General features: G+C 41.4%; 4 protein-coding genes across 11 annotated transcripts; 2 read left to right on the plus strand and 2 right to left on the minus strand.

Moving 5' to 3' along the window:
• The first annotated feature begins 3,372 nt into the window (after nt 1–3,372).
• Nucleotides 3,373–5,099, plus strand: LOC109864256 (PBAN-type neuropeptides-like). 2 transcript variants are annotated; one of them, XM_020445298.1, is made up of 3 exons: nt 3,373–3,769; nt 4,031–4,294; nt 4,377–5,099. In XM_020445298.1, the coding sequence occupies exons 1-3, from the start codon at nt 3,673–3,675 to the stop codon at nt 4,595–4,597; spliced, it is 582 nt and encodes a 193-aa protein (XP_020300887.1). In that variant the 5' UTR covers nt 3,373–3,672; the 3' UTR covers nt 4,598–5,099. The 2 variants fall into 2 exon arrangements, with proteins under 2 accessions (XP_020300887.1, XP_020300888.1); XM_020445299.1 differs by having other exon boundaries at nt 3,376–3,769; nt 4,031–4,240; nt 4,377–5,096.
• An 870-nt stretch (nt 5,100–5,969) lies between these two features.
• LOC109864198 (probable transaldolase) lies at nt 5,970–10,222 on the minus strand. The gene is made up of 6 exons (XM_020445187.1): nt 10,019–10,222; nt 7,420–7,543; nt 7,072–7,311; nt 6,846–6,971; nt 6,593–6,729; nt 5,970–6,493 (listed from the first exon to the last, which is right to left on the minus strand). The coding sequence occupies exons 1-6, from the start codon at nt 10,113–10,115 to the stop codon at nt 6,219–6,221; spliced, it is 999 nt and encodes a 332-aa protein (XP_020300776.1). The 5' UTR covers nt 10,116–10,222; the 3' UTR covers nt 5,970–6,218.
• A 138-nt stretch (nt 10,223–10,360) lies between these two features.
• LOC109851620 (UDP-galactose/UDP-N-acetylglucosamine transporter srf-3) lies at nt 10,361–13,534 on the minus strand. 5 transcript variants are annotated; one of them, XM_020421867.1, is made up of 5 exons: nt 13,139–13,534; nt 12,416–12,542; nt 12,212–12,331; nt 11,918–12,132; nt 10,362–11,858 (listed from the first exon to the last, which is right to left on the minus strand). In XM_020421867.1, the coding sequence occupies exons 2-5, from the start codon at nt 12,432–12,434 to the stop codon at nt 11,211–11,213; spliced, it is 1,002 nt and encodes a 333-aa protein (XP_020277456.1). In that variant the 5' UTR covers nt 12,435–12,542; nt 13,139–13,534; the 3' UTR covers nt 10,362–11,210. The 5 variants fall into 5 exon arrangements, with proteins under 5 accessions (XP_020277458.1, XP_020277456.1, XP_020277453.1 ...); XM_020421864.1 differs by lacking the exon at nt 13,139–13,534 and adding an exon at nt 13,027–13,125; XM_020421865.1 differs by lacking the exon at nt 13,139–13,534 and adding an exon at nt 12,901–13,119.
• A 49-nt stretch (nt 13,535–13,583) lies between these two features.
• On the plus strand, nt 13,584–15,553 carry LOC109851621 (zinc finger matrin-type protein 2). Of its 3 annotated transcripts, XM_020421871.1 has the most exons (6): nt 13,584–13,655; nt 13,741–13,938; nt 14,192–14,412; nt 14,522–14,595; nt 14,694–14,839; nt 14,938–15,553. In XM_020421871.1, exons 2-6 carry the CDS (start codon nt 13,765–13,767, stop codon nt 15,079–15,081), a joined length of 759 nt encoding a protein of 252 aa, XP_020277460.1. In that variant the 5' UTR covers nt 13,584–13,655; nt 13,741–13,764; the 3' UTR covers nt 15,082–15,553. The 3 variants fall into 3 exon arrangements, with proteins under 3 accessions (XP_020277460.1, XP_020277459.1, XP_020277461.1); XM_020421870.1 differs by lacking the exon at nt 13,584–13,655 and having other exon boundaries at nt 13,669–13,938; XM_020421872.1 differs by lacking the exon at nt 13,584–13,655 and having other exon boundaries at nt 13,669–13,938; nt 14,916–15,052.
• Nucleotides 15,554–20,632: the final 5,079 nt, after the last annotated feature.

Below are 20,632 nucleotides of genomic sequence, written 5' to 3' on the forward strand. Positions count from 1 at the left end.
ATCCGGCTGGTTTCGAAGTGGCGTCTCATCAATGTCGCGACAACGTCGACGACGACGACGACGACGACATTGTTGCGTTTGTGTATTGTACGCAGAGTGATCGCGAAGGATCCCCGGGGGATCGATATTACCCGAGGCGATTGACGAGCCGTTTGTTTATCGCAACGAGTGGCACTATATTACGACGCGGGCGTACGTGCGCGCACACATACACACATACACACACACACACACACACACACATCCGTGACTCTGAGAATGTTAATAGTCGCGCGCGTCGCTGTTGCCGCGGCCGTAAACATTTCAGACGGGATTCCTATACGACGGGCTTATACGGGACCTCGTATTTCGTTGCTCCGAGGCCCCGCAATTCTTTCGTCCACGTTCGTCCATTAAATCATGGATCGCCCATCTGAACGTCGCCAAGACAAACGATCATCGGATGACGCCTACGCGCCAACTTACGCGCTGTCAATCAACCTGCATCTCGCGCTCGAATGATCACTTCAATCACGGGAGGGGGCGAAGAATAAGAAATTTGTCTTTGCGTCACGCGATTACAAAGCGTAAGTAATCGGAATCTCGTCCGATTGTTGATATCTCTCGCATCGGGGTTTAATTTTTACAAATTCATTCAATTTTGATAAATCTCGCGTGTTAAATTTCAACACCGAAATATAATTCAAGTCACCCGCCGAACAGATCGAAATGTTCAACGGAATTCAAACAATTAAAAACAAATCTGATTGAAGCGAGACGCTGCTTTATATACTGAGTTACGTTTCGATCCAATTTAATGAAATTAAAGCGAGAAGACTCGAGAAGACGAAAGAATTGAAAATCGTTTGTCACACAAGAAGGGGGGGTAGGTAAGTATCTCAAGTATCTCGCAAACACGTTCGGCGCGCAAAAATTGCAATCTTGCTTTCTTTTTTCTGGCGCCTCGTCGACGTTCCGTGTCTTCAGAGAGAGAGAGAGAATTCTGATCTCTCTCTCTGCACACACACAGATAACAATTCTCTGCAAGTACGCTCCATTTCGCAGCGGGGAATTGTGTGTGTTCTCGCGTGTGTTGCCACACCAAATTAAATCGAACGCGTAGGGGAACGCACAAATCTATTATTATATATTTATTCGGACTCTCGATGTATCTCGAGAATTCTGAGATCTTTACAAACGATCTCGTTATTCGAGTACAAATAATTACAATCGCGCGAGGATGTGCCGCAACATTTCCGTTTAAATCCAATCTTCCCGTCCGAATAAAACGAGAGTCTCTAATTGAGATTTTTAAAAAACAGTCACCTGAACATGAATCTCGCCGATCAACGCGTGACGCTATACTTTCTCTTCTCTCGTCGCGACGCGACTTCTCTCGTCGTGGCGCGCGACTTCTCTCGTCGGCTGCTCGTTTTCACGTGTGCAACGCGAACAACGTGGCGCGTCTCCTGGCCTACCGAGAATAGCCAAGTTCTCTTGGCGGGTACCGCGCGAGTGTTTATATCAGCTTGGGGAGGTGTTCTGGGCTTCGTCAGTGCAAGAGAGTTTACAAAGCGCGATGCCGAGATCCGCGCGCACCTTCCCCGCCCTCTTTCGCACCTATTCGTCGGTCGGCGTGTAGAGCGCGTGCCTGCGCGCGTGTGAGACTTTTGATTTTCCTATTCGCGCGCGATCATCCATTTCGAACGAAGAAATCTGAAAACAAACCAAAATACGAACGTAAGAACTTGTATGCGAAATCGCGATACTTGATTTGAAATCGAACGCGCCAGATGTGTGCGCGCCAATAACCCCGACACAAATTCGTCACAAAGATTTATCTCATTTCTAGAGAAAGTCCCGCGACCGCCTTATCGTCCCCCTGCGATCATCCGCACCGCAATCTGTCCGAAACCCATTTTGTGAAAATAATTCACGATTAACTTCTCTCAAAGATCCCCCGCAGCGATAGCTTTTTGCGTTTATCTCCTTTGTTTACGTTTCAATCAATTATCTTTTAATTCGATTGGATATTTCAACCACGTCGAGAGGATTTTTCGCGACGACGCGCGTCGTCGTCGAGGAATCGTCGTGTCGTCAGACGTGGGAAGATTTTTGATGTGACGCGCATTCGGCGCGGATGCAAGTGCTTCTCTTAACATCGGCGTTCCACCCCGAATACAAATCGTTATATATGGAAAAAAAAGCATGAACCGAGCGTTTGTTTGCTTTGACAAGTATTAAAAGTACGACGTGCGCGCACGTATAGAGAGCGAGCGCGACTTCGCCCACTTAGATCTCACTGAAAAAACCACGACGTCCATGTGCGGAGAGAGCCATCGTCTCCCTCCTCCCGCCCTAATTGCACGTCTCGAGACCGTGTTTCACTGTGCGCACGTACACGTGATACATGTGTGCGTGCGAAGCAAAAAAAAAAAAAAAAGAAAAATACAGAAGCGGGAACATACAACCGCATTGTTTCGTATGTTTGTTTTTGTTTTCTAGAACAAACGATGTACATAGTCTTGATAGAGAAATTATACATAAATTTTGTGTAATATGTAGAGAGTGTGTGTGTGTCTTAGGTCACACACACATACACATGCAATATACGCAGATCGAAACCGGACGAGATAAAGTGTTTCGTATTTCTGAGAATTTTTTTATTCAAGCGTGTATTTTCAATGTTGAATAAAAAAAAAAAAAACTAATAATCGAATGCGGAGTTCGACATTACATTGCGGAAAGCGCGACAAGATATTGTACAATAATGTCGGGTTCGCGCGATCAAATCGACGCTTTTATACGGAACGTACGTTCGAGGAAGGAATCTCGCGCGGACTCTCACTGATCCTCCGAATTAAGTCGACGATCGACAAGTTAAATCCAAGGACTAATCGTTCGTTCAGTCAGACACCAGGCGGCCCCGATTTGTCGCGCCGCGTGGGGTATGAAAAATACGCGAGAAAAAAAAAAAAACAGGATTTGTTATAAAATAATATCGCGCGTTGTTAATTCACCGAAATATGAAGCGAAGATCCGATTGCTCGCGCACCGCTCGATCGATCTTCCATTCGCCCCGAGCAAACACATGTACAACAAATTTTCTTTTTTCTGAAATTTATAAAGCGCGTGTAACGTATATTCTACTTCTCTGATTATTTTATAGTTTAAACACATGCGTGTACAAGTATTAAAAAATAGGTTTTAAGAATTATGTGCTAATTAAAAAAGTGTAAGAGAATCGTAAATTATTTATTTGCGTTTTTTTTTATTTTTGCGCAAAGAAATCCGATTTGTTCATTGACGGCGAGGAAATTAATGAAAACCGCCGACGTTTATATCCCAAAGATAGAAACCCCGTATACGTGGGTGTTATTCCAGGACCTTTGAAACCCTGGATCCGCGAGTCTCTCTCTTTCTCTCTCTCTCTCTCATTGCGTATGTAGGACAGTCGGTCTCGCCTCAAATAAAGACAAATTGTTTTCTGTACGGAGCGATTGAGATTGTCCCCGCTGGTGCGGAAAAAAGGCGAGAACAACGAGAGTGAGAGAGCAAAAAAAAAATCACTAACCGTCGCTCTGCAACGGCGCAATTCCGCGTCATCCCTATAAAACCTCGGGACGAGCACCACCGTGTCGACATTGTTCGGTCAGAAGATCTCGAAGAAACAACGCCGTCGTCACCGAGAAGATGATCGTCGTCACCGACAATCTTGCAAACCGCGCAACCACCTTCTGCGTCCTTACGCTGCTGCTCTGCTTGGCGTCTCAAGCTTCCGGCGAATACGGTAATAAATAAATCCTCGATATAAAAAAAAATAAGTTTTCGACAAGCGAGCGCAAACAAGGTCGATTAAAAATTTGTTTGCACGTTGTTCGAGTCACAATTTTCTTTTTCTTTTATATTAAATAAGTTTGTTTCTTCTATTAAATTTTCTTTCAAAGTCATCGTGGACAAAGTTGTCTCTCGTTGCGCGTGGGATCGTTTCAATTTTTTTGTCTGCTCATCAAAAACTTAATTCAAAACTCGTTTTTCGATCTCTTCGCAGAATCGAGGGAAAACGACGGCAGATCGCCGGAAAACAACTTGGTCTCGTGTGAGGGTAAATGCGAAAAGCGCACCGAGGTCGGCGGCATGTGGTTCGGTCCGCGTCTCGGAAGACGACGCAGATCCGATCCGAAACAGGAAACGAGCTCGGACATCATGGCCCTGGCGAACGTTCTTAAGGACACGCGCATGGCCGTCGTCATGATTCCGGGTAAGGAAGAGACTCCCGGGTGTTCTCGAAGCGACTCGCGCGTTTCGAAAATCGGTAAACTTCAAGATCCAATGTCACGTTTCTTTCTTTCTCGCTGTTGCAAATTTTATCGAGAAATATAACCGACGATTTTCAGATACCCCCGAGAAGAGACGGAAGAACTTCCATCCCACACCGCGAACGGGACGAGAATTGAACGAGGATCTGTTCTCGTACGAAGACGCAGCGATAGACGAACGGAACGAGATTATCGAGGACGAGCCGCCGACCTTCTCACCGCGTCTGGGACGTCGACTACCCTGGACACCGTCGCCGCGACTCGGTCGTCAATTGTACAACGCATTCCGAAAGATGTAGAGAACCTTATCTTCCCTCCTTACCCCCAATGTGACGAAGAAACAACACCCGCGAAGAGAACGTCGAGAGTTTGCAAACAATATAAAAAAGTTTTACGCGACTGTTGAAATATATAAAATAAATACAACGACGAAGCGCGCGACAACTGCGACCATTGTGCCGACAACCCCATGAAATACTACCAGCATTTATTTGTAAACTGTGGCCGTTGTCGCCACGAATTATGATTACAGAATTTTCTCAAAGTTTCGCTAATAAATCACAATATCAATACATTTGAAAAATAATTTTTTTTTTTTTTTAAATTGAACCTACTCAAAAACAAAAAATATTTTAAAGAAGATCCTCCAGAGAAAACTAATTGTGACGTTTCGAAGTTGCTTTTCTGTGTCGCGCGAATCAACATTTTCCACGAGAACAACTTGCTCTTTGATGCTCTATTGTAATCGATTTGTGTAAATAAAATCTTTCTTTTCAACGCCGCGAGCGCTTTTTCATCAAAGCGTACAAGAATATATTGCTTGTCTCAAAATCGAATTTGCAACGTGAAATTCAATCGACGTCTCACAGTCTCTAGAAATGAGATAATTTTCACTGCGTTAAGATACGAGGATGATAGACGCTATTTTCGGCGTCCCGAGAAGGGTTGAGAGATATATCTCTCTCTTTGGAGAGGAAGAAGAGAGAGGGAGAGGAACAGGATGCCGAATTACATACAGCGAGTATGTAATTCCTCGACCGGAACTACCGGCGAGCCATGTGGTAACATAGACGGCCGGGTCGTAATCGTAAAACTCGAAAACAGCGGCGGTAGATATGCGTTAAGCTCTTCTACTACTATTACTACTACTACTACTATCACCAGTTTCGTCGCTTCAAAACGCGTCGTGCATCGAAGATCGCTCGTAAAACGCGACCGAAAAAAAAAATGCTCTCAATGAGCGCTTTAGAGGATATTAAATGATGATCGACACATCAGATCGGACGACTTTTTTTCTTCGACCGCTCCGTCGATTATTTTCACGCGGATCTTCCCGCGACAAATCGCGCGTTTCCAGATGCGAGAGAAGAAAATATTACGGAGAATATAAATTGTTTGCAAAACAATCCCGGATCTCTCTGGAATAACCTCCGACTTTTCGAAATAGAAATTCTCGACACGGTGGTAAAATTTATGGATTTAATAGGGTAAAACACACACGTGTGTTGCTCGCGCACCACAACGAAGTAAAATTCGAAGAAGTAGCTTTGACGGTCGCGTCATACACGTTTGAACTAAATCATCGCACATAAATAAACCGTTATTCACGTTGTAGGGAATTACGAGGTGCGTGTGTGGAATCGGAGATCGAAATAATGGAAACAAGTAAAATTTTCCGTCACAAAACTCACACAAGAATCACATTTGTTATATACATTTTCAAAATACATAAATTGTAAAAATATATATACCTTTTTGTTTTTATATCAACCGTATATTCCTTTTCCATTTTGCACGCAGGTACCGCAAGTAGTAGTAGTTAATTGTATTTTAATATATAAAACAGAAATGTATTTGTATATTCGATATATTATGCTCCCTTGCGAGTTTTGACGTCAGGCGCTAAAAAAGATTCTTTTGTTAACCCTGAATCCTCTCCTGCAGCAGCTTCTCGAGTTTTCGCACGTCCACGGCGAACTTGCGAATGCCCTCGCTCAGCTTCTCGGTCGCCATCTGGTCCTCGTTCAGAAGCCACCTGAACTCGGCCTCGTTCAAACTGATCTTCTGAAGATCGCTCTTCTTCGCCGACTCCACGCTCAGAACCTTGTGAACGGGCTCGTTGCTCTTTTCCAATTCCTCCAATAATTTAGGACTTATAGTGAGCAAATCGCAGCCAGCGAGTTCCTTGATTTCATCTGTTTGTTAATTAAGTAGAAATATTCACATTAATTACGTATAATTTTATACAAATTAAATAAAATCTAAATTAGAGGTAAACTTTTTTAGACACTTGCCGACATTCCTGAACGAAGCACCCATCACGACCGTTTTATAACCAAACTTTTTGTAATAATTGTAAATTTTTGTAACGGAAACAACACCCGGATCTTCTTTCCCTTCGTAAGACTTTTTGTCCGTGTTCGCTACGTACCTGAGCAAGATTTTCTATTCTTATATACAGTTTTTTTTTTTTTTTTTTTTTTTTAAATTTTTTTTTTTTTTTTTTTTTTTATAAATTTTGTAAGTGAATTTTTTTAAAACGCTCACCAATCGAGGATTCTGCCGACGAACGGCGAAATGAGAGTGACTCCGGCCTCCGCGCAAGCGACAGCCTGCGTGAAGGAGAACAGCAACGTCAGATTGCAGTGAATTCCATATTTCTCTTCCAACTCCCTGAAAAAAAAAAAAAAAAAACCGATAGGTGGTCGTTTTAGAACGATCGGTGCACGTTTGTTGATCGAAAATGTACATCTCGATCTTGCTTCCGGCTTACTTTGCCGCTTGAATGCCCTCCCACGTTGACGCGAGCTTGATCAGGACGCGTTCCTTGCTCACTCCGAGCCCCTCGTACAGAGCAATCAGTCTCTTCGCCTTTTCGATGCTGGCTTCTTTGTTGAAGGACAATCTGGCGTCTATCTCGGTGGAAACTCTTCCGGGAATTACATTCAAGATTTCCTTTCCGAACACAACACAACAGATGTCGTAGGCCTCCGAAACTTGCTCGGCCAAAGTACTAAAAAGCAATTGTTACGTTAATTAACACACACAATTAATTTAATTATTTTAATATTAAAATAAATTAAATTGAACAAATCAACAATTACTATATTTGAATACTTACGAGGCAGCCTTCTTGCCGATCTCGGCAGCTTTTCCAATCAGTTGAGAATATTTCTTTTGATTCGCCGCAGCCAGAATCAATGACGGATTCGTTGTCGCATCCGTCGGGTTAAACTGTTCCATAGCTGCAATATGTGCGAAATATTACATTGTTAATGTGAATCGACAGTCTGTTATTCACAGTATTTACAATTGCTTTTATTCATAGCAACTCGATGCAGCCATCTTGAATTCTAATGATGTAATTCGAAATGTCTGCGGCGACTACTACCGGAAAAATTTGATTTTTTAATTATTATTATTATTTATTTAAGATACACAAAATTTAAATTGCATAAACTTTGTCGGAAGGACTTGGTTAGGTGGCGTGCGTGAGCACATACATGGTTGTGAGAACGTGCGATATAATAGAGATTTAGCTAGACAAAGAGAATAGGAAAGTTAATGAAAGTAGTAGAAATAGACGTGGAAGTCAAAGAAATAGGAGGAGAAATGAAGGCAAGGTGATCGGATAGAAGAGGGAAGAGAAAACAGGAAGGAAAGGAAGGCGGGAGATAAGAGGTTATGGCGGCAAAAGGTGCGGAGGCAGGAAAGAATTCCCGATAGGAGGAAAGGAGACGAGTAAATATGGGAAATCAGGATAAGGATATTGGAAGAAAGGATGGAAGAAGTAGGTAAAGTAGCCAAAGAAATGAAGGAAAGAGAAGAAGAGAGAGAGGGATACTGGCTATCGGAGANAGAGGAAAGGTGCGGGAAAAACGTAGCAAGAGCAGCGAGTGCAGTAGGCAGAAGTACGAACAGTTACGTAGGTTCTGCGTCGGAAAGAAGCGTGGATAGGATAGGTTAAGCGTAAGGGAGATAAACAAAATAAAAAGTATTATTTCCGGCAAAGAAAAAGAGGAAAGAAGGAGAAAAGGAAATTGGAGACAATGGAGAGATATACAGAGAGAAATGGAGGCAGGAAAACGGAGAGAGGAAGAAGTCAAGAAGCTGGAGGATAAGGAGGTTAGAGAGGAGGAGAACTAGAAGGAGGACAAGAAGAGGAAACTAAGGAAAGAAATCAGAGGAAAGCAAAATCGAGGCACGCTATAAAGGCAAGAAGCAAAGGAAGAGCAAGGGGAGGTTTAAGGGCAGGAATAAAGAAAGAATGGAAAGAAAGCCGCTGGAAGATAGTAGAAACAGGTTAGGAAGAAGATATATTACATGTAAGGAAGGAGGACGAGGAAGGAAATCTAAGAATCAAGAAAGAAGACTCAGACCAGGAACGCATAAGGGAAGAAAATAATCTAAGTTGATGTAATATATGTAATATAGGTAATAGAGGATATAGGAAATAGGTTTACGAAGGAGGAATAGAAGAGGGAGTGCGTGCAAGACAAGATAGGGTAAATCAAAACAAACCAAAGCTGAGATACTTTGTATGTATGTATGTTGTATGTGGTAGAGTATATCGTCACTCCCTACGTATAATTACATAAGTGTCACATATGGGATTTTCAGTTTATTGCATAGTGACACTCAGAAAGTCATGTTCTTTGTGGTCACCAAGTATTAAAAAAAAATATTCATAAGTAAGGTAAAAATTTAAAACCGAAAGATCCCTTAACTAGGGAAACTGTATAAAGCTTCAAACTTTTAAACTGCTCTCCCCTAAAATTTGCGTTTTGGAGTTACGGGATTATACGTAGGGAGTGACGATATATTCTAAAGAGTAGGATAGAAAGGAGAAGGAGAGAAGAGTCTAGACAGAGCAGGAAGGGTAATAAAAATAACAGGTGTTCGCAAAAATGAGATATGTAATAGGATAAGATATATGTAAATAGTAAATTGTAAGAAAATTGTAAGAAATGTAACCAAGTCCCCTTCAAAGCCGGTAGGCAGGAAGGTATAATAAACTAACTAACTAACTAACTAAGCTTTGTCGGAAAAATAAATTCTACTGACTGTGCAACGATACATTCTACTCTTGAAGGTCACTATCTTTAGTAAAAACAAAAGGTCATGGGCTATTTGTCACTCGCTCAGATAAAATCGTTTTATCAATTTCAATGAATAAATCTTCGCGAAATCGCTCGACTTTTTTGACTATCTCGCGCGATCGCTTGCAAACGCGATTTGACGCAAACAAATCAATAAGAATTTTAAATTCAAAGAATATATTAAACTCTCGTAACGTTATCGCGCCGACGTTTTAAACTTTGTCAGGGAAAAAACTTCCAACTTCCCGATAACATGTTTGGTATATACTTTTGTGGTATATTTATCACGTTACCGTGAAAATTTGAAATCGAAAAAAATCCATTTGTGATTTTTCGAGCTACAAAGTTCAAATTTGAATTCTCAACAGATGCGCAAAAACGTGTCATTACGACTTTATTGTTCCTTTTGACGAAAATGAAAACTTTGATAAAAACTCGCGAGAATGGAAAACAATCGCGATTTCATAATCGGCCTATCGTTCGACGGATCACGTGTTCGTTCGAAAAAGTGCAAGCGATGCAAGGTTCCCGCCGCCCCGCCACGTCGCGCGCGCGCGCGCGCGACACGACGTTTGTCTGCGTCTTTATCTCTGACACCGGGGATTCGAAATTCGGCTTTACCTTCGAAGTCGCCGGTGTCGGCGACCACCGTGGTGAGGTCCTTCAGCTGGCTCAGGGAACTCATGATCTTCGTTTTCTTCGACTGTGACTCGCTCATGATCGCCGTGCGTATTTATGCGTACGGGAAGACAAAGACAGTTTCGCGTTCTCACTCACGCGAGCGCCCCGTAACGAACCGTGACGTTCGGGATCATGGGAAAAATCCGTTGGACGAGCGCTCCCACCGCTCGCATCCGACGATGCTTGCGCGCGCGGTCACGTGAGCGTCCCGCGGAAATTGGCGCGTAAATACGAAAAGCTTCGAGAACACAGTCCTTCGTAAAACGTTTATTAAAATCTACTTAGATTAAGTACACAATATATATTATATATATATATATATATATATATACGAGTGTGACAACTTACAACTGGCCTATTAATACGTCAAGAAGTTACCGTTGTGTAAAAATAAAATCAATGTCGCACTTCTCGATAATAAATAGATGGAATTGTGAGTGTGTGCGTCGCTTCGCTGTACTTATTTAATTTCTCTCTATGATTAATTTCTCTTCTTAACGCCTCTTATTTCTTGTCGTCAGTTTGATCTCATGTTCGCCCCCCTCCAAGAGACGATTCAAAACTTCGATCGCATCGAAGTTTCAAGATATTGAATTAAAATCTCGCGTAATTCTTTCTCGTGCAATTTAACAATTTTTTGTACGCTTTACAAATAGAAAACCTTACAACTGGGTTTTTAAAATAAGTTATTTCTTTCTTCAGGCAAATAACATTTATCTGACCTGCGTTTAAATGCAATATCTATCTCTCTCCTTTAATTACATCCGTTAACACTAACGTTTTTTTTTAATTAGTTCTAATTTTATATATGTATACTGAGCTCTTTCGCAAGTGACGTGTCGCCAACTTGAAGTGATCAACGGCTTTGAGGAAATCTTGTCGAGGAATCGACTATTACAATGGAGAAACGTATCCTGTATATTTTTGTTATCGCTACAGTAGGACCTGCTTAAGGACAACCGAGTTACCTTCGCTTGACTGCTCTACGGAGAACTACTTCCTCATTTCTTCGCGGAAGGAAGTCGTTCGTTCACTCTTCATTGTATTTTTTAGAAGACGAACCGAGTTCGTTCTTCGCTCTTCTGCAACGACCCGCGTTCGATTTTGTTGCCCTTAAGCGGATCCTACTGTATCAGACTTTCTCGGCGGACGTGTGTTTATCGTGGGACACGGTTTTCGGCTGATGACCGTACAGAAAGATCGAACAGATCACGAGGAACGCGCCCAGAACGAACTGGAACGACGGGTCGAAGCTGAACAGAGAGATAGAAGCCAAACAGGACACGATGATGGCCATGGACGTCGCGAAACCTTTGAGTATGTTATCGGCGAACTTGACCACCATGGCTACGATCAATCCGCCGCCTGCTTGCAGGAACACCAAGAAAACGATAAACGAATCGTAGCCGAAGAAGAAGCCCTGTTTTCTTATGGTCTCGCCGTCGTGCAGGAAACACGTGCCCAGACCGAACGGAATAGAGAGCAGACTCAGTTGAACGTTTCGCATCCACACGGAAACGTCGGATCCTTTCAGTATCTTCTCGAAGTAGACCCCCGCGAAACCAGACAGCAAGCAAGCGGTCAGAGCGGCGGAGAAACCCAGCCAGTGACTCTGCTGGATGCCGGAGGGTAACGGCGCCGTTGTGTTCTGCGCCAGTTGCACGAGGACCACTCCGATCACCAGAAGCACCAGAGCGCTCCACTGAGTGGTACGAAGAGACTTGCGCAATATCGCGACAGCGAAGAAGGCCGTGGTCAGGATTTTCAATTGATATGTAACCTGGAAAGATGTCGCGTCATACGCGTTTTACGATTTTATCGCGTGCGCTTTGACAATACCTGATGCGTGGCGGCGTCCAAGTTGGACGCCGAAACGTAGAGTAAATTATTCTGTATGATGTACAAAAGCGATGGCACACAGACTTTCAGTGTATCGATAGGCTGCTTCACGATTGTCGCGTGTAGTGCTTCGTAAAATTTTCTGAAACCTCCCTCTTCGTAATACACCGCCCCCAGGCAGATGAAAAGTTTGACCAATTCGGCCATCACGACGGCTGGAACAGGAGAGAAAATATTGTAAATATGGATATCTTTTTATCTAATTTTTTATCTAATATCCATGCAAACGCGTACCAGTGGAAGAAAGGAACATATCTCCCGCTCTGGTCCGCGAGTATCGCATGCTGAGACTGACCGCAGCATTTTGAGCCGTGAGAGTGACTAAGCTCGCATATTTCAGTAACTGTGCATTTTCTGTAATGTGAATTTTTTGAAACTGTCATCTGTAATTAAACAGAATAACACACGTAACTTATATGTATATTGTGATGTACTCACTTTGTATAGGCTTGTTCATGTTTGTGAGGTTTTATTCGAGTCTTCTTTTTTTCATAAGTCTTTACTACTTTCTTTTGTCAAATAAAGTCGCATATATTTTTTTTTATCACCTACATTTTTCCTAAAACTGTAAAACATACGTTACAATTTCCTAAAATATTTTGAAGTAATTTCAATTGTAATTGGGCAATAAGTGGAGTCGAAATAAAAAGTCGGAGGAATAAACAAAAGAAAAATCTACACAAAGCTAAGTGTTTAGTTTTTTTTTTTTTTAAATAAAAGTTAGAGAAAGGCACACAATGTGTGGGAGCAAAAGCAAGATCGTGACCAAGTAACAGTTCACAATATTATTTGCACAGACACACACGCGCAAGGTTAATTCCAATAATACATGATAAGATACCGGTGAGAAAGTAAAAGTCAGAAAAAAAGATTGACACAATTTTTTAATTGCACATGCTTATTTATATACAACAGAGTCACACATTGACAATCCGTCACGGCACGTCGTCTCGGACAATTTTACGGATAAATAAATTAGATAAATTAAAGTTTTCGCGAATATCTGGCGGAGAAACGTTAAAAGACGCGATGCGTTGAATAAAACCAACCAGCTTAGTGCGAAACAACGCTTTTTCTTCAGAAAAATTCTTTTTACCGAAACTCGCGTGCATAACGCACTGTACACGTTGACGTGGTACACGTTGACATTTCTCTACTCACAAAGAATGCCTAGTTATTTTCCCGTCGATGTCGTTGTCAATTGGCCTTGACGTTACTTTCCATATGCGATCTAATTAAATATTAAACGAAGAAACACACGGGCCGCCCACGCGTATAATTTAATCTAACGACAACCGATTACGACGCGCTCATGTTCAAACAACACGAATCGAGCCGAGTGATAAGGGATAACAACAATCGCCGGACGGAGTTAAATTCGACTTCGAATTGTTGGATTCAGGAGAATTGACAAATCGCATTCGAGCCGGGAACGCGCGAGAGAAGCAGAGACTATCCATCTTGCGATCGTTCGGCGACCATTTCCAATGCTCGTTCGTAATTGGTCACATCGAGATGTTCCCGGTTTTCTTTGCCTCGAAAATGTCGTGAAAACAGCCCGAAACACACACACACAGTCGCGTGTTTAAAGCGCGACTTCTTCTTCTTCTTTGCTGTAATGGCTCTTGCCCCGGTGAGGAAGGAGCATACGCCAGTCTTCGATTTACTATTATTACTAGTATGTACTTGTTTAGACTAGAGACTACGATGATAATATTGAAAGTGGTGTAAAAACACCTAATATTGTCCAAAAATATTCACAGTAGAACTACGCGCATCCAACCAACATGGCTGATGCAACGCGACTTTTTAAAGCGCGACAAGTCTATGGTCACGAAGTGCAGCGTGAGCTGAGAAGGGAAATCAGCTGTCAATTTACTCGCCAACTTCTTCGTCGTCAACTTTGCCGTGATATTTCGCTCGTGCGGATAGTGAAAACAATTATCGCGAACATGTCTATGGTAATATATAATATATACATACATATATATGTAATATCTTTCGAATATAAGTGTAACAATATTAGGATAGCGTTGAGTTTTGAAATGACCGAAATGCGTAATTTAGGCAGGTTTCAATTTTCTAACCTCTGCGGTTTGTTATTGACGCGATTGACAAACGTGTTGATTATTGTTTACTCTCGTACGATTACATAATAAAACGACCGATAATTTTTAATTTTTTGTAATATCGGGACGAATGTTTTTTTTGCAGCGACCAGACGATCACAGAAGAAAGTGGAATCGGGAAGAGTACGAGAGGATCGCGCTTCAGAGACTGCAGGATGAGATCGCGGAAGAGGAACTGGGACTTCCCAAACAGCCGGCAGTTAAGAGGGAATTGCTGAAGCAGAGAGACTACAAAGTAGATCTCGAATCTAAACTGGGAAAGAGTGTCGTAATCAATAAGAACACACCTTCCTCGCAAACTGGAGGGTACGATCAATCATCTGGATAAGACACAATAGTTTAAAATATTATTATAATATAATTCTACTCTCTTTGGAAACACATTACTGTGTTATTTATATTTATCTGTTTGTAGATACTACTGCAATGTGTGCGACTGTGTCGTAAAAGATTCTATTAATTTCTTAGACCACATTAATGGAACCAAACGTAAGTGTAACAACATTGCCAAAGTTAAAGTATATTTTTCTCTTTCCTACTTTCAAATGTTTCTATTTACACAATCATTTGACTCATCATCGATACAGATCAACGTAATCTTGGCATGTCCATGAAGATAGAAAGATCCACATTAGATCAAGTTAAGGCTAGGTTTGCACAAAACAAGAAGAAACTCGAGGAGAAGAAGAAAGATTACGATCTGGAGCAGAGAGTGAAGGAGTTGAAGGAAGAGGTTTGTCTTTTTTTTTTTTTGTTACCGAAACTGCACTTGGACAATTTATTTGATTTACTGTTTTTTTTTTATCGAGATTACTTGCTTATTCCGCACAGGAAGAAAAGATTAAGGAGTACAGGAAGGAGAAGCGGAAAGACAAGAAGAGGAAGATCGAAGAGATATCGGAGGAGGACGCGGGACCCTCGGACGAAATGGCCGCTATCATGGGATTCTCCGGTTTCGGTTCGAAAAAAAAGTGACAAACTGACGAACGTTCGTGAATTCGCATCTCACTGCTACTTGAAACGGTGTTCTTCCTTGAGAAATATTGTGGTCAATTTGTGAAGAAGAAGTTGGAAAACCATGTAAATGACACGTAGTTTTAATTCCCGTATCTTCGGAATTTTAAGGAAGCGTGCGTTGTTTGTGTCTTTTTCATTTTTCCACCGTTGTGTTTCGAGTGTTTCATATTTATTCGAGACGAGAGAGTAAGAACGAATGCTATTTTTTTACAAATATCCGACCAAATATCCACGAAACGCGAGCTTTGTACACAGTATAATATATAACTTGAGACTCAATCAAAGTTTAATTAAAGAATCATTTGTGCACAAAATAAACCGAGTGTGTATATAAGGAATTTTATTCTCGAAATTATTTGTGATGACGTCACAGGAGAATTGTGTAAATACGTTGCGGATATATGAGAATAAAATTTACTAATTCATTTAATTTCTCGTTTCAAATTCCCGATTCGTCGTCGATATTTTTGTTCGTTTGAAAGCGTCGATCGATAGCTCAAAGCTTCGACATCTTTGCCCCTCGCGCGTGGCTTGTCAAACGTAATACAAACCATCTTGCACTTCATACGCACAAGTAAAGCATCCAATGATTGGCATTTTGAGCTCAACGACTGAAACTTTGAGAAGACCTGTCCAACTTTTTCTCAAACGTACCAACTAAAAGTCCAAAATAGTATTGCCACATAAAAAATCCAAAATAATCCTACCGTAATGTTAAATAAAAAAATAACTCGACGAGAATGTTAACAATTGGAAAAAGTCAACGAGTGTCAATTATTGATGCTAATCGTAGACTTGGTTACTATCTGTATAAAATTAAACTTCTCTATGTTAAACAAAACTATAAAACTTAGGTGCTTATTTCTCGGTACCGCTAAGTCAAGGCCGTGAAGTTACATCGTGAGACTACGTCAACAAACGAAGTTATATCAACAAAGTAAAATACTCGTCTTAGTCATCATCCATCCTCGCAGGTAGCGTGGCAAGTTCGACCGCAAACCTGGTCGCAGGTTTCGAGTACTGCGAAGAAGAAGAAAACTCGCGGATTTCTTTTCTTTCACTCTCGCGCGCGCGCACGCAAGTCTCTTCTTTTTCTCTCTCTCTCTCTCTCTCTTAGGGAAGATCTGTAAACGAGGGGAAAGGAGCCGCGCGTGCGAGATATTTTTCTCTAGTAGTTCTCCCACCTTCTCCGCGAAGGATCAAGAAGGACCACCTCCTGTACGGGGCCCGCGCTCCGGGGGCCAGACGCCCGGGGCCGGAGCGGCGACGTACACACGCAGTGCCACGACGTAGCTTCTCGCGGCATAAGATCCAGCTAGCTAGAAGCAAACCGGCCGTTATTCGAAAGTCCGCGGAAGCCACGCGTGTCAGTTGCTCGCACGTGACGTTACGCGACGCGAGCGCGAGCCGCCGTCGCCGCCGTCGCACGTGTCACAACACGGGTCCGCACATCTCTCTGAAACTGCGGAAAGGACGAAAACCGAATGTGGGAAAATTTTATTTTTCAAAACTACAGAACGGAAGAGTGTCGCGTCGAATTTAACGAGCAGAATATTCAGGTTGAAAACGCGCGAGGAAGTTTGTTTTAGTGTAGATTATTTCGGGGAGGTGAGATTGCTGAACACAAATAGCACCTTACGCGTGCAGAAGACAAAGTACTGGATAAATTGTTGTCGCATCGAAGACAAACGCGAGAAGAGTCGAACTAATATTCGAGATGCGCGAGAAACAAAAGATTTACTGTTGTTAAAAAAAAAAAAAAAAAAACTGGAGAGAATAGAAATCTCGAAAAGGAATCAGAACTGAACGTTTCATTGAAGACACTTTCGTTTCGAGAGAGTTGCGGTTCAAAGAAAAAACTTCGGAAAAATTCGCACGAGAGAAAGAATGAAAAAGTATTCAACAACCCGTGACATAAATCTTTTCGCTAAAAATTATCGAGCGACAATATTATTGTCAACTATTATTGTTGTATAAAAAAATTCTTTAGATTTCTTGGTCAAATTGTGAGAGATGTCGTCGTTGTTCGACTAATTAATTTGCGGACGAATCTTTGCTGAGAATACTCACGCGAGAAAAAAAAGCTAATTTTATTCTCGAGACATTCGGATTGGAATATTATTTCAGCGAATTATAAAAGTTTCTTAATTACATCATCAGTTTTTTTTTTGTCATCGGTTCGATCGGTCAGTCTCGGGGAACGAAACATCGACACGCGCAATTCGCGCATCGTTCGTGTCGTTCGCTCATCTCATTTATCAATTAAAAAGTGCCGATCGATGTGCGAAAGATGGCAATCACGACGAGTCCATCGAACCTGACACGGAACTCGGCCGACTGATGGACACCGGCGGCGATTTTACGAGCATCTCGATTCACGGTTGGTCAACACCGTAATCCGACATTCGTTTCAAGCCCGAAGAGAGACGTCGTTTTCCGACGAGAGAAACATTACCATGTCCCGAACTCTGCAACCGATTGAGGAATCCAATCCCGGCAAGTCATCGAGTAAGATTCATTATCTTTCAATACAATGATTTTTCAAGCACTTCGTTAGAAGTGTCATTCATCAATATCCACTAAAGAAAGAGCCCGAATAATTCACCGTTATGTCCACATCTGTTTCTGAAGCGCGTGCAATTATCTCAGACAATTATTAAATTAGGAAATATTCATTGAAAAAAAAAAAAAAAAAAATATTCAAGACATTTGTCTCTTTCGCAATTCTAGAAGAAAAATTAAAGTCATACAAATCAAATAAACCGTCATAAAATACGATATAATATGCAAACAAAATTCACACTGAAATTATATATCTTCGGTATCCACTTGAGATAAACATCTTAGTGACCAGACAAGTATCGGACATTTATTGAAGAATGAATTAAATAACAAAGTATATGTGATATATGATATAAAAAGATAGAAACTATAACTGTTAAAAATACATCTTAAAAAATACTTAAGATATCGAGAATTGTTGCGATTAATATTTTACATCTGATAATTTATTTTTTTTTAATAACTGTCGGACCATTAAAACCTTTATAGAATGTCGTAATACTTCTCTTCTGACAGTTTTGTTTTAATATGTATATTTTTGTTAAGACGCGTAAAATATGCGCAAAATTTTGCGAAATAAACTGCGCTTTGTTTTTTTGCTCTGAAACAACAAGAGCCGCTTTCCCTTTTCTTTTCCACGGAAGTGAAAAGGATCGGACACGCACTGTGTTGTTATCCGCTATACGGAGTCTGCTCACGGCTCTTGTTTTAAACTCTTGTTTTCGAAACAGCCCCGCGATCGCTCGTGCGTGATTGAACGGATCGCTCAGGCCTAAGCGGATCCGACGAAACGATATATACTCGCGAAACGATTTCGCGAGGAAATTTCCGCTTCACGATTCGATGAGGAATCTCGCGCGCGAACACACGTCGCGGAACGCGGAGATTGAAACTCGCACTCGTCTCGATAGACGCGCGACGATCATCAAACAACCCGTGAAGCTGTAATTGAAATCTTATCTTGTCTTACTTGAATTTTGAACGATTGAAACAAAACTAAATATTGTTCGCACGTTTCTGACAGACGAGAAGAGTTTGTTAAGAAAATTAATATTGTTGCATAATGAGAGATGCGTTAATTTATTATTAATGTGATGCTTGTTGATTATTTATTCCGTGCTTGTATTAAACGCAAGAATTAAAGTTTTCTCAAAACGAAAATATAAGCGGAAATGTAATTTTACATTTCGTAGATTGACGAATTGCACTTAACATTGTGCGTCGCGTGGCGCAAGCGCATCGCAACAACAATAACAATTAAATCGAGCGATATTCCGAGAAACTGCACCTCATTATACGCGGGAATTAATTATTCAATCTTTTCTCAGCAAAATATAACACTCGCCACTCGGCATTTACTAGTTACGCGAATTGATGCGATCTACTTTCACAATTAACGCCGGCTGAATACGCATGTATACACGTGTGTGTATGTGTACGTTACCAGATAATGTATTGCCGCTATAACAGGTGGAACGTGAAAACTAACGGCTGTCGTTTAAGATCGGTTAAACGAGCGATCTATTTGCGTCAATCATACGATACGTCGCTGCGTAATCAAAACGTTCTAATTTCCTAATAACAGAACTTTCTACGCGCCAGTTGCAAAAACAACAACACATTGTTGATCGGTCGTCCTTTGTTCGGTTCAAAAACAAGAGACAATAAATATAAAAGCAAAGAAATGAAACTTGTCGTCTGTAAAAATTACTCAAAAAAAATTAAACGAAAGGGGAAATAACGTGAAATAAAAAATTCTCACTTTATAAAAAACAAAAAGACAATAACGAAATAGAAAAGTATCTAATAAAATAAAAGATATTTACGGAACACAAATCGGCGTCTTGTGCAACGAATGGATGATCTCTCCGAGGGATTATAGCGCAACACCTCGGAAGGATTAAACCAAGCGTATACACGTAGACGTCTCACTTTATCCGCTTAATGCGGGTATCTCGCATTGCGTAATTATAATCTGAAAAGACGCGCGCGCAATTACACGGCTGTTGTGCCAGAAATATGAGGAGTTGAGATGATACCCTATCTGTTTCAAAATGAGCATCTCTTTCCTCGCGAACGATAATTTGTATGGGAAAGGTTCAGCCGTTTGAACCTCACAGAGTTAAAACGCCTGCGCGACCGAAGTTAATCGGAAACTATTTTACGTAAAACGACGCCGCGATATAAACTCAGCGACGTCCAAGATTCTTCGGACATCTTCTACATTTTTTCGTCATTTTCTAACGGACAATAGAATATGTCGTTTAAGATTCGATTTAAAACTCGTTGAGATTTTTCGTGAGAGAATTCGAAGTTCGAAAACGTTACACGTTTAATCTGAACAGATGTCAACAACTAAGATTTCTTTCGAAAATCCGACCACGTTGGGTTACAATTAGATTCGAGAAAAATTTCTCTGCGCGTAAGGTTTCGTAAAAAAAATTGACTTTCCCAAGCACTTAGATGTTTTCTCTATTTTTCACAAAAAATAAATTTCAATTACGCGTAAATTCAGTTGAAAAATGTGTCGCACCAAAGCGAATGTCCCAATAACGAGCGCGCGAGTACCACTGGCCGGACATGAGAACAGTTAGTTTTGACGCGCGAGTGTGTTTATTATTCCGCGAAAAGATAATTACAAATTCCGTTACGAGGAGAAGAAAGTCAAGGAGATGTTGCGCAGGGCGTCCTGGAGTTTCTTCTGGATCCTGTTTTGCTCGTTTACGTAGTGCATCCATTGGACTGAAAGAGGTGAAGAGGAACTTAGCAAGTGATTCGTGTTCCTCTTCATCAGTTCCACGGTTTGCACGAAGATGTAGAATTCTTCCAGTTCGTCGTTCTCCGCATCGTATTCTACCGCGACCATGTTGGAGTTGTAGCCACCTTCGACGATGCTCACGCGGCCCTTCAGGTGGACGGACGCGAGGATCACGCAGGTGATTATCTT

Source organism: Pseudomyrmex gracilis, unplaced genomic scaffold (assembly GCF_002006095.1).
Source record: "Pseudomyrmex gracilis isolate BER0280 unplaced genomic scaffold, ASM200609v1 scaffold_18, whole genome shotgun sequence".
In the NCBI taxonomy this organism is placed as follows: domain Eukaryota; kingdom Metazoa; phylum Arthropoda; class Insecta; order Hymenoptera; family Formicidae; genus Pseudomyrmex; species Pseudomyrmex gracilis.

Excerpts from the sequence above, each read along its gene's own strand:
- LOC109864256 (XM_020445298.1), top strand. The coding sequence starts at position 3,673 with ATGATCGTCGTCACCGACAATCTTGCAAACCGCGCAACCACCTTCTGC. Across the intron at positions 3,770-4,030 it reads TCAAGCTTCCGGCGAATACG|AATCGAGGGAAAACGACGGC; the intron begins GTAATAAATAAA and ends ATCTCTTCGCAG. Across the intron at positions 4,295-4,376 it reads CTCGCGCGTTTCGAAAATCG|ATACCCCCGAGAAGAGACGG; the intron begins GTAAACTTCAAG and ends GACGATTTTCAG.
- LOC109864198 (XM_020445187.1), bottom strand. The coding sequence starts at position 10,115 with ATGAGCGAGTCACAGTCGAAGAAAACGAAGATCATGAGTTCCCTGAGC. Across the intron at positions 6,730-6,845 it reads GTCGGCAGAATCCTCGATTG|GTACGTAGCGAACACGGACA; the intron begins GTGAGCGTTTTA and ends AATCTTGCTCAG. Across the intron at positions 6,494-6,592 it reads TGCTTCGTTCAGGAATGTCG|ATGAAATCAAGGAACTCGCT; the intron begins GCAAGTGTCTAA and ends ATTAACAAACAG.
- LOC109851620 (XM_020421867.1), bottom strand. Across the intron at positions 12,133-12,211 it reads TATGTTCCTTTCTTCCACTG|CCGTCGTGATGGCCGAATTG; the intron begins GTACGCGTTTGC and ends CTCCTGTTCCAG. Across the intron at positions 11,859-11,917 it reads TGGACGCCGCCACGCATCAG|GTTACATATCAATTGAAAAT; the intron begins GTATTGTCAAAG and ends ACATCTTTCCAG.
- LOC109851621 (XM_020421871.1), top strand. The coding sequence starts at position 13,765 with ATGGCTGATGCAACGCGACTTTTTAAAGCGCGACAAGTCTATGGTCAC. Across the intron at positions 13,939-14,191 it reads TTATCGCGAACATGTCTATG|CGACCAGACGATCACAGAAG; the intron begins GTAATATATAAT and ends TTTTTTTTGCAG. Across the intron at positions 14,413-14,521 it reads CCTTCCTCGCAAACTGGAGG|ATACTACTGCAATGTGTGCG; the intron begins GTACGATCAATC and ends ATCTGTTTGTAG.